An 11,606-nucleotide genomic window follows, 5' to 3' on the forward strand; every position below is an offset into this window, starting at 1 on the left:
GGAACTTCACGTGGGGGGTGGGGCTGGGCAGGGGGGGAAGAGCGACAGAGATGGAGACAGAGAGAGACAGAAACAGAGGCACAGAGAGACAGAGACAAAATCACAGGGAGACAGAGAGAGAGAGAGAGAGAGAGAGAGAGAGAGAGAGAGAGAGAGAGAGAAGGGCTATAGGGGTTAAGACTCTTGCCTTGCGCTGCTGTGTCCAACCCTTAATTCAATCCCTAACAATGCCTATGATTTCCTGAGCACCACCAGGTGTCACTCCTCAGCACAAAACTAAGAGTAACCCCTGAGCACTGCCAGATGCACCCTCCCCAACAAAGGGGTGGGGGTGGGGGAGGGGTCCAGTGGGTAGGGTGTCCCTGGAACACCCTGAGCACTGCCAAGAGATTCCCCCTCCAAACCCCTGGATGACACTTGCAGGTCCGGCTGCTGGAGTGAAACAGGAGCTGTCCTCTCCTGAGTGCCTTTGCAGTCAGCCCTGGGAGAGGGCAGCAGCCCCAAGCATGCACCAGGATGGTGAGATCAGGGGAGGGAGAGGGTGGGGGGAGTGGGAGGGACAATCTCAGGGCTCTGTTCTGGTCCCCAGGGTCTCACAGGGCACTTGGTGATTGTTCTGGGTGTGGGTATATGGAAGGGAAGCTTCAAACTTTTCTCCCCGGTCCATCCTGCCTCCTGTGTGGTCAGTGTATATGGTCATGGTCACAGACTTGCCGAGGTCCAGCTTTTGAGGGTTCTGTTCCAGCAGAAGGGCACAGGCCTAGCATGTGTGGGCTCCAGAGTTTGACTCGGGCAGAGAGCTAGGATGAGGTGCTTGACTTGCATGCAGCCAACCCGGGGTTTGATCCCCGACACTGCCTATGGTCCCCCAAGCATCTTCAGGAGTGACCTCCTAAGGAAGGGGCCAGGAGAAGGGGCATGAGCATCCCTGGGGATGGCCCAGCCCTCCCTTCCCAAGCCAGAGTTTGAGTCCCCAAAATGATCCTGGGTCCCTGGTGCCCCCCAGCACTACTGGACTGATGTCTGCTGCACCCAGAGAGGCCCCCTAGGAGCACCCCCAACCACCAGCACCACTGGAGATTTTCTTTCTACAAATCAAATATAGGGGGGACTTGCTTGGAGGAACTCTGGGACAGAAGGGGAGACAAGTGGGGGACGGGCTGTCACCCCTGGCGTCCTAACACTGCAGGTGGGTGGGGAGCAGGGAGGTTGGGGTGTGGACGCCTCCTTCTCGTGCCAGGGGTCAGCAGCGTGAATCAGCTCGGGGGACTTTTCGTGAATGGACGGCCCCTGCCCCTGGATATGCGGCGGCAGATCGTTCGGCTGGCAGTGGGCGGGATGCGGCCCTGTGACATCTCCCGGCGCCTGAAGGTGGGGTTGGGATGGTCACTGATGAAGGGGACCTGCAGCAGATGGGAGGTGGTGGGATAGGAAAGGAGATGTTCTTGGGGGCCGGGATGGGGGTGCCCCTGGGGGCCTTACCTGGATCCACTTCTCACCTGGCGCAGGTATCTAACGGCTGCGTGAGCAAGATCCTGAGCCGTTACTACCGCACAGGTGTCCTGGAGCCCCAGGGGACTGGGGGCAGCAAGCCCCGCCTGGCCACCCCCGCTGTGGTGGCGCGAATCGCTCAGCTGAAGGGCGAGCGCCCGGCCCTGTTTGCCTGGGAGATCCAGCGGCAGCTCCGGGCCGAGGGGCTTTGCAGCCGGGACAAGACCCCCAGCGTGAGTGCCCTGTGCTGGCCGTGCAGAAACGACAGCCCCGCTCAATCATCGGGGCTGGGAAGTGGGGGAGTCTGGGCCCTCTTTTTTATAGGAGCATGGATCACACATGCCCCTCCTGCGGTCACACATGGCAGTGCTTGGGGGTCATTCCCTGATGTGTTCAACGGACCTTGAGGAGCTGGGAATCAAGCATGAGGGTCCCCATGAGGATTTCCCTGTTCCCAGCCTCTGGCTTCTCTGCTAATCCAGACACTTGCCTTCTGAATGGCGGGGTGGTGGTGAGGGGTGAGGACAAAGTGTGGGGGGCAGACGAGGATGCCTCTGGGCATGGTGCATGGATGGGGCCGTAAGAGGAGAAGGCACATTGGGGAAATACCCTCAGCACACGGCCCTAGCCCTAGCCCACTTTCCGTCTCATCACCCCGACACCCCCAGGTCTCCTCCATCAACCGAGTCCTGCGGGCATTGCAGGAGGACCACAGCCTGCCCTGGGCCCCGCTCAGGCCAGCAGGTGGGTGTTGGGGCCCCAAGTCGGCTCTTCTGTCCTGGCCCACCTGCACTAGAACCTGGGAGGTCCTCGGGCATGCTTGTTCCTTCATCCAGAGGCAAGTGAGACTTTGAGAAGCCAAATGAGCTCCCGAGACCATCAGCTGGCTGTGGACAGGTCTGGCCGCAGAACCCGGTTTCTTGCTGGGAGCTGACGGGCTCTGCCGAGGAAGGGGCAGGACTTGGCCTTCTGCACCACTGCTCTGCGGAATCATTGGAACTTAGTTCCCAGTGGCTGTTCCCCCTAAACACTGAGCATGTACCGCACCAGAGCATTGAGCAAGCTTCCCACCCAGTGCCTCCGCAGGACCCTCCAAATACCGTGACCGCCCAGCACACGACTCTGCTTTGAAACTCTTCGTACCCTCTCCTCTCCACAGCCACCAGGACCCAGGGACCCCAACTGACCGGAGGTGTCACTATCGCCAACCACCATGAGCCATTGCCCCCCTTGGCAGCTGTTGTGGCTCCTGTTTCTAGTACTGCCCATGATGGCTCTGAGGTGGCCAGGGGTCCCCACCCAGGGACCGGCCACCGGAATCGAACTGTCTTCTCTCCGGGCCAAGCTGAGGCGCTGGAGAAAGGTGCTGAAGAGCTGGGTGGACAGAGGAGGGGTCCGTGGCATGACATAGGGGATAGGGGTTCTGAGGCCTGTGCCTCCAAGCTGAGAGGTGGAGGCCGGGGAGCCCCTGGGAGTGTGGGGCCCCTGCCTGCTCCCCCATCTCTTGCTCCTCTGCAGAGTTCCAGCGTGGCCAGTACCCTGACTCCGTGGTGCGTGGAAAACTTGCTGCTGCCACTTCTCTTCCTGATGACACAGTGAGGGTGAGTGTCCCTCTGCCACAGGGTGTCATCAATCCACAAGAACATGGGCCATGCCAGCAAAGAGTTGGGTTCGGGTGAGTGGAGAGGGGGGTGTGATAGAAACAGTTGTTTGGAACAGAAAGTTCTGGGTTCCCTGAGTACTGTTCCCTGCCTTCCAACTCCAGCAGGGAAGGAGAGCACAGGCCAGAGTGGGGAGGAAGGCAGGCCAGGTTTGAGGACAGGACTGTATTCTGAGCTTCGGGAAGGCTCAGGTGGGAACAGAGAGAAACCATGCTGTGTTTTCCCTCTCTCAGGTCTGGTTTTCCAATCGAAGAGCCAAATGGCGCCGACAAGAGAAGCTTAAGTGGGAAATGCAGTTTCCAGGTTATTTCTCTGTTCATTCATCTACCCCTCAACATCCCATCCATCCATCCATTCACCCACATCCGTCTATCTGCCCATCCATCCACTCATTTGTCTTTTTATCCACCAGCTCATTTATTCAACCATCCATTCATCCATTGATCCATCCATTCAGTCATCCATCTATTGGTCTGTCCATCCATCTACCCATTCATTGATCTACCTGTCCATCCTTTCATCTGTCCATTCATCCATCCACTTATTCATCTGCCCATCTGTTTGTATCTCCACCTATCCTCTCATCCATTCATCGATCCACATACCCATCCACCCATCCAACCATTCATCCATCCATCCTCCAAAAATTTTCTTGGTACCACCCATGTGCAAGGTTTTGTGTTAGCTGCTGGGCATGTAGAGTCCCAACTCTAGTACTGCACTGTCCTGAGTTGAATTCCTGAGATTTAGTCCTTCCTCATCAACCTGTACCCTGCCCTGGGGAGGAAGGTAGTTTAGGTTTGCAGCATCTATGTCTTCCCCCTTTCCAAAGTTGCCACCTCTCCTGCCTCTTGCTGCTACCTAGTGCCTGATCCTTCCTCTGAGTGAATCCACCTCGCCTTACAGGTGCTTCCCAGGATCTGGCTGTCCTGAGTGCTTCCCCAGGGATTGGTGCTACACAGGTAACCAGAAAGACTAGAGCTTGTGTACTAGGAAATCTGAAGGGGGTTGGGGGAGCTCCCTGCTTCTCCTTCTCCCAGGAACCTCCCCAGGGCTCCCTGACTCCATGTTCCCAGAAAGCACCATTCCCCACAGTTTGGTCTATGAATGGTGCCTTCTGGAGTTGTACGGGAGAGACTCTGTGTGATGGGAATCTCAGTCCTGGTGAAATCTCAGTCCTGGTGGCATCCCTGGCAACTGGGGGTCTCCTCTTGCTTTTCATAGTGGTGCCTGAGCAGCTGCCCCTCAGTCACTCTGCCCACCCTGGAACCCTTGGGCCCTTCCTGCTCTCGGCTGTGCTGGGGTTCAGCAGACAGGTGTCTGTGTGACACAGCGCCCCAAGCCCCTCTCAAATCCTGCTGGGGTAAGAATCTAGTCTGGGACTTAAGGGGAGGATTGGGGTGGGGACTGGGGAATCAAGTCCAGGCCCCATCTTGCAGAAAGTGGGGAGGCCCAGCTGTTTTCTTGACCCACAGATGGGCATGAATCTCTGCTGGGAATCACAGGTACCCAGATACAACCTTCCTCACTCTTTACAGCTCAAATGGAACTGGGGAAACCCATGCCCCAAAGAGTGTGGGAATAGGAGTTGAGTGTTTAAGAGATGTAGAAAAGCTAGAGAACTGAGATCACCCCTAGATTGTGTGGGTGGAATGGCAGCATCCAACCCACGGCTCACCTCCCTCTGTCTCTGCAGGCTGCCTGCCCCCTGTAGCCGAGCTCCCTGCACTGGCTACAACTTTGTCATCCCTGACCTTCCTTCCACTGCCTCCATCACCTGTCGTGGTGTCCTTTGGGTCTGGCTCTGGCCTGTCTTCTCACTGCAGCCAAACCTGGGATGAGGGAAGAGGGACCACGTGGGAAGGATCTGGGACAGGACGGATATAACTCCCTCCTACCCATGTCCCTTCTTTGATTGCGCTCATGGCCTGGTCTGGCCCTGCCTTGCTGATCCTCTTCTACATCACTGGAGGGGTTGGAGAAGCAGTACCCCTCTGTTTTCCCATGCAGGTCTTCAGAGTCTTCGCTCATCAATAATAAACATAATAAACATAATGTTATTACTATTATTTTTTGGTTTGGGGGCCATACCTGACAGCGCTCAGTGCTTGCCCCTGGCTCTGTGCTTAATGCTTAAGGGACCATAGGATGCCGGGAATCAAATCTGGGTCAGTTGCATGCAAGGCAAATGCCCTACCTACTGTACTGTACTATCTCTCAAGACCCAATAAACACATTTTTAAATTAACAGTAATTTCTTTTATTCATCTTGATTTCTTCATGAGCACTCATATCTACAGCCCTACACATAATGATTATACAATATTCAATTATCTAGCTAACCCATTTATTAGGCTAACAATGTATATATCTAGTGATTACTTAATATATCAAGTTATGTATATATATATCAAGTTAAATATTTGTCTATATAACACATATGTTGTACTTATATATCTATCTTGGCTTGGGGGTATTCTCTTCCATAAACACATTGGTAATGCACACATGGTCCTCACCCCTAAGTACTATAGCATGAATCTCCAAATAAATGAGCTTTCCTTAAATAATCACAGCACTATGTATCTAAGAATTTCAAATAGTTCCTTATCTAAGAAATTCATATGTAAATTTTTTATTGCAAACATTTTTTTTGCCATAGCAGAACATAAATGCCTTTTTTCATATTAGGTATATAGATGCTCCTGGCACATGTTTATTTGCATCTTTTTGGCAGTAAGTTCCACATATTCTCAGTTCTGGCCCTCAGAAGAGATCTCAAGGCATCATTTGGGAATCCCTAGGATGTAGGGAACAAGAGGAATATGGAAGAAAGTGGGCAGAGAAGGGGATAATCAGGATGGAAGCAGGACCCTTTCCTCCCAGTTCCTTCCCCTTTGAAGGGCAGGGGATGGAATGATGAGAGAGCAAAGTACAGTGTATATGTGAGGGGGTGAGTGGACATGTCTGTTTATTCTCATGTGAGAAATTGGTTGAGACTTCTCTTTAATTCTAGATCTGTGCTGTTTCATAAGTAGTCAAACAAAACAAACAAAACAAACACTGTCCTCCCGTTATTCATCGATTTGCTCGAGCAGGCCCAGTAACGTCTCCATTTTGAGACTTCTTGTTACTGTGTCTGGCATATTGAATACTCTCAGTAGCTTGCTAGGCTCTCCAAGAGGGGTGGAGGAATCGAACCTGGCTCGGCCAGGCTGGCTGTGCGCAAGGCAAACACCCTACCGCTGTGCTATTGCTCCAGCATAAGTAGTCATGAACCAGATATAGCTATTTAAATGTAATTGAAATTAAAGGAGTAATTCAGACCCTCACTCATACTGTCCATAGACCAGGTCCCTAAGTCATATGTGGCATGGGAACTGTGCTGGACAGTGAAAAGACTAGAATATTCCCACAAGGTCAGAAACTTCCACGGCACAAGAAAGTTCTAAAATGGAACTCCAAGGGTAACAGAGCATATCCTGGCCCTGCCATGCATCTCTGGTTTCAAGATGAAGACTGCAAGACAGACTGACTAAAAAAATACATGATATTTTGCTGGGGGATGATCTAAACAGTCCAGTCTGGAGCCCACGGTCAGCCACGTGACATCTTATACTCTATACCACTCTACTCTTCACCACCGTACTCTACACTCATACTCTGTACCAGGATGAACACACCACATTGGATGGGACATAAAGTAGAAGACAACCAATTTTGTTTAAAAAATTATTAGCAAAAAAAAAAAAATAGCAAGTTTCAACCTGTAACAACGTGCTAAGTAATCTCTTACATAAGGGCTTAATGGCTCCAAGGTGAGATACAACAATCTTCTCAAATTTCTTCTAAAGCAACTTTTTTTGATCATTTTTAGCTTATTATTATTCATAACAAGCAATACAAAATAAATTAGGGCCTGCTATTGGGGAAGCCTTGGGTGGTGGTTGGGAAAATTCAAAATAATTGTGGTGGGAAGGCCTAATGGTGATGGGATTGGTGTTGGAATATTGAATGTAATAAATTATTATGAACAAATTTATAAAAATAAAATTAACATTAAATTAACAAAAATGAACTTAAATAAATCAACATCCTAGTCTGAGAATAAGACAGTCACTTTAGGGACAAGACAGTTGTCAGCAATGGAAGGAGTTGGCAGCATAGAATGGTAGTTGAGCATTTTAAAGCAGAAGATGAATGGTCACTGGTGGGAAATGGTTCAACAGAGGGAAGCAGAAATATGTGTGTGTTGGAGGAGAAAGAGTCTCCATGTATATGCATGTCCATGCTGATTCTGATATTTATGAAGTGAACTCCAAATTCCTGTCTCTTGAAGTGTGCATTTCATTCAACATCTCTGACCTGCTCTTAATGGTCTTTGAGAAAAGAGACACTCTAGTCTCTAGAGTTCTCAACCTTTACTTATGGAATTAAAATATTTTACAAAATTCTTTTCTGTCTCTTGAGGAGGAACACACTTACCAAAATCAGGGGTCATTTTCCTTCCCAGTTAGAATGTCTCATGTTCTGGTTCCATCTTCTCTTCTCACTGGGCTTAAAACCAGATATTCTTCATGTTAGTGTGCAATTTTTCCAAAGTAGAGCGTAAGAGACAAATATCACTGATGGTATTTGAGAGCATTTTAGGAGACATGTAAAGGTAAAGGTAAAGGCCCTCCCATTGTTCATCGATTTGCTCAAGCGGGCCCAGTAACGTCTCCATTGGAGACTTTGTTGTTACTGTGTTTGGCATATCAAATATGTCACGGGGAGCTTGCCAGGCTCTGCCGTGCAGGCAATATACTCTCGATAGCTTGCCGGGCTCTCCGAGAGGGGCAGAGGAATCGAACTCGGGTCGGCCAAGTTGGCTGCATGCATGGCAAACGCCCTACCGCTGTGCTATCGCTGCATTAAATAATGAGTCAGAGAAACTTTTAAAAAAAATTTTTAACTCCCTCCTCTTAAATCCTGATTGTCCCCAGGAAAACCTCTTTGTTTCAGACCTTTTCTTTAATGCTTCTATGCCAATTGTTAATCTCCATTTATAGTAGAAAGAGAGTCCCTCACCCACACCCCCAGCTCTGAGTCTTGGGCAAGTTGGCGAAATCTAAGTAGGACTTAATAATATCACTTTGTTTTCATTGTATTTGTTTCCTTGGACCACACCCAATGATGCTCAGGGCTTATTCCTGGCTCTGCAATCAGGAATCACTCCTGGTGGTGCTCGGGGAAGCATATGGGATGCCGAGGATCAAACCCTGGGTTAGCCATGTGCAAGGCAAGTAGCATATGTACCCATTGTATTATTGCTCCGGTCCCTGTATGTATTTTTGTTGTTTTTGTGTGTGTGTGTGTGTGTGTATGTGTGTGTATGTGTGGCTGTTGGTTTTGGGCCACATCTGGTGATGCACATGGGTTGCTCCTGGATCTATACTCAGGATTTACTTCTAGTGGTGTTCAGGGGACCATATGGATTCTAGGAATTGAACCCCAGTTGGTCATATGCAAGAGAAGAGCCCTATCCTCTAAAGTATCTCTCCAGCCTTCACTGTATTTATTCTTATGATATGTTTCTATTTATGGCAAGTATTCTGGTCTTCCACTTTATGATAGTGCTAAAAACATTCCTTTATAAGTGCTTTAAAAGTCTGTTTTAATACAAACATGAACAGTGCAGATGGTACATAGCTAAAAGACTGAGCGATGAAGACAGTGCAACAATGAGTCATTGTGGAAGCCATGTTTGTGGACATCAGCGTTGGGAGATTTGGGTCGGAGATCTTAGTCATGGGGCCTTGGCAAAATCACTTCAGCTCCTTGTAAAAGGGAACACTGGTGGAGAAATGTCCTGTTTTGCTTACCTGGTGGAATCAAAGATACTGCAGTGGGAAGTTTGATAAACTTTTGAGGGTGGAAGTGAGCGAGTGATCTCTGGAATGAGGTGTTATCATTCTCCTGTGCCCAGAGATTGGAACTGTCCTTCCTTCTTTCTACTCCACAAGGGCATCTAGTCAAATGTGTGTTCTGAATCCTTCAGGACACAACTGGCTCCTCATGGGATGGTGGCAGGAAAGAGGGGGCAGTTGTGTCATGGTGCAGACGGGAGGGTGGGTAAGAGACCTGGTTACAATCTGGCCTCTCTTGGAGAGAACTTGGAGTGGTCTGGGGCTTCAGTATCCAGGTGTCCAGACCCTCACTCTGGACTGAGTCAGATGCACAACAGGGTTTTGGGGGTGACCTTTTATGATGTGTGATTGCTTGAAATAATTGCTTTTGAGAAACTGGGCAGGAAAACTTGTGTAATGGATTTTCTTCCCATGGACCTTGACTCTGTGATTCATATTCTGGTTACTCTGTAGTTTCTCCTGGAGACTCAGGTTTTCTCCTGTGACATCCCATTGGTCTGGGGAGGGAAGATAAAATAGGAACCTTCAGTCAGGCATTTGCTGATATCTGGCTTTCAGAAAACAACCTGCTAAGTAAGGTCTTGTGGGAAGAGAGAGAATGAAGTGATTTGTCTCGCTCTTGATGAGGAATCTAAAAGAGACTGCTGAGAAGTTATAATGAAAAGCAGTAGAAACTACTTCAAAAACTCAAATTAATGGTGCTGAAAGTATGATCAGTATTCACAGGGAAAGCACAGCTACCAGGTAAAGTTGGCTAAAAATTCAAACTGGGTGCCCTGGAGAATGTCAGTGACCAAATGCCCCTAGCTTTGCACACAAGAAGCTTTGGGTTTGATCCTGGTACTGCCCATATGTGTTGAGTATGGTTCCAGCAGCTCTGTTCATTGTACTACAAGGAAGCATATGCTTCTGGGACACTGGCAGGTGCCTATAAGCACTGCATCCTACCCAGAGAGCTGCCTTTTAGTGAACACACCCATGGATATCACATGCAGAATGTGTGTGAGCACCACTGAGTGACAACCCTGGTGAGCATGTGTGCAAGCACCACAACCAAGTGTGGGTACGGCTGTCAGTTATCACAACAACAACAACAACAACAAGGGGAAAAATTCAAACTGGATATGGGAGGCCTTCTGACAGAGAGAAAGTGTACTAGGTGCTGGGCTGCATGGGAGCATTTTATAATGATTATCTCATAGAAGCACTATTTTATGCATCACAACAATTCTATGAGTTAAGTGCTCTCTTCCCATTTTGCTTACAAGAAACAAGCTTGAGACTCACGTGGCAGAGGTCAAACAAGTTTAACTGATACAAATCTAATTACGACCCAGTATTGAATCCATAAATGAGCCCAGAATCACAACAATGTATTGTCTCCTAGAGCAACTGGTCCAGAAGGCCTGAGAAATTTAGTTCAATTCAAATCCATCATGGTCTAGGTAAGAAAACAAGACCAATGGGACACAGAGAGAGTATTTAAGGTGCTTGATCCATGATATCACATATGGTCCTTCAAGTTCTGTAGGGGGTCATCCTGAGAACAGGATCAGGAATAGCCCTTGGACACTTGCTAGGCATGACCCAAAAAACTAGATAGGAGGGAAAGGGTGATCACGTATTAGGGATCTGTGTCTAGACTCACTTAACCTTTATAGTGCCTGGTGAAAGAGCTATTATTCCCATTTCACATGTAGAAAAATAAGGCCTAGAAATGTGAAGGCAGGGCTGGAGCGATAGCACAGCAGGTAGGGTATTTGCCTTGCATGTGGCCGACCTGGGTTTGATTCACAGCATCCCATATAGTCCCCTGAGCACCACCTGGAGTAATTCCTGAGTGCATGAGCCAGGAGTAACCCCTGTGCATTGCTGTGTATCACCCAAAAAGCAAAAAAAAAAAAAAAAAGAAAGAAAAGAAATGTGAAGGCAATTTCCCCCAAACTTTACCAGCTCATGGCTCCCTGTATCTATAATATCAAAGCCAAACTCTTTCTGGACATCTTTCATGGCTTTCCGAAGTTTAACTGTGAAGGGCCAGGTCTCATCAAGAGGTGGTATCCAAGGAGTTGTTGAGAATGGGGAGTGGTAGAGGGCAAGGCAGCCTTTTGGGAGAGAAAGTGTGGTGTGGAGAAGAGATTGGGTGGGCCTGGATCTGGAAATAGGGATAGATGCTGAGAGCAGGGCAGGCAATTTAAGGTGGCAATGGGAATCCAGAAGGAGGACCACTCAAAGGCTTTACTAAGGAAGTCACCAAGAATGTTGAGGGTTAGTTGAAGGCAACAGAAGGGGAGGAAGACAGATGGTATAAAGTCTTGAGCTGATTATCTGGGAAGGTGGTGATGGTCCAGATGGTGGAACAATGAGAAACTCACATCCATCTGAGTTCTCCTTTCTCAGCAACTAGGGAAGCCAGGTGTCGATTTAGAACCAAATCCTGGTTGCAAGACACAAGTCCTTTCCCCCACTTTCCTCTTTTTTTTTTCTTTTGCTTTTTGGGTCACACCTGACGATACAGGGGCTACTCCTAGCTCTGTACTCAGGA

At 48.9% G+C, this 11,606-nt stretch overlaps 1 protein-coding gene across 1 annotated transcript; it reads left to right on the forward strand.

Moving 5' to 3' along the window:
• Positions 1-506: 506 nt before the first annotated feature.
• PAX4 (paired box 4) lies at positions 507-7,813 on the forward strand. Its single transcript, XM_056118441.1, has 10 exons — positions 507-519; positions 1,241-1,371; positions 1,509-1,724; positions 2,160-2,235; positions 2,729-2,854; positions 3,010-3,092; positions 3,386-3,455; positions 4,059-4,114; positions 4,377-4,515; positions 7,737-7,813. Exons 1-10 carry the CDS (start codon positions 507-509, stop codon positions 7,811-7,813), a joined length of 987 nt encoding a protein of 328 aa, XP_055974416.1.
• Positions 7,814-11,606: the final 3,793 nt, after the last annotated feature.

The sequence above is a fragment of the Sorex fumeus genome, unplaced genomic scaffold (assembly GCF_029834395.1).
Source record: "Sorex fumeus unplaced genomic scaffold, SorFum_2.1 ptg000037l, whole genome shotgun sequence".
NCBI lineage: Eukaryota > Metazoa > Chordata > Mammalia > Eulipotyphla > Soricidae > Sorex > Sorex fumeus.

Excerpts from the sequence above, each read along its gene's own strand:
- PAX4 (XM_056118441.1), top strand. Across the intron at positions 2,236-2,728 it reads GGCCCCGCTCAGGCCAGCAG|CTGTTGTGGCTCCTGTTTCT; the intron begins GTGGGTGTTGGG and ends CCCCCTTGGCAG. Across the intron at positions 4,516-7,736 it reads CCCTCTCAAATCCTGCTGGG|TGTGCAATTTTTCCAAAGTA; the intron begins GTAAGAATCTAG and ends TCTTCATGTTAG.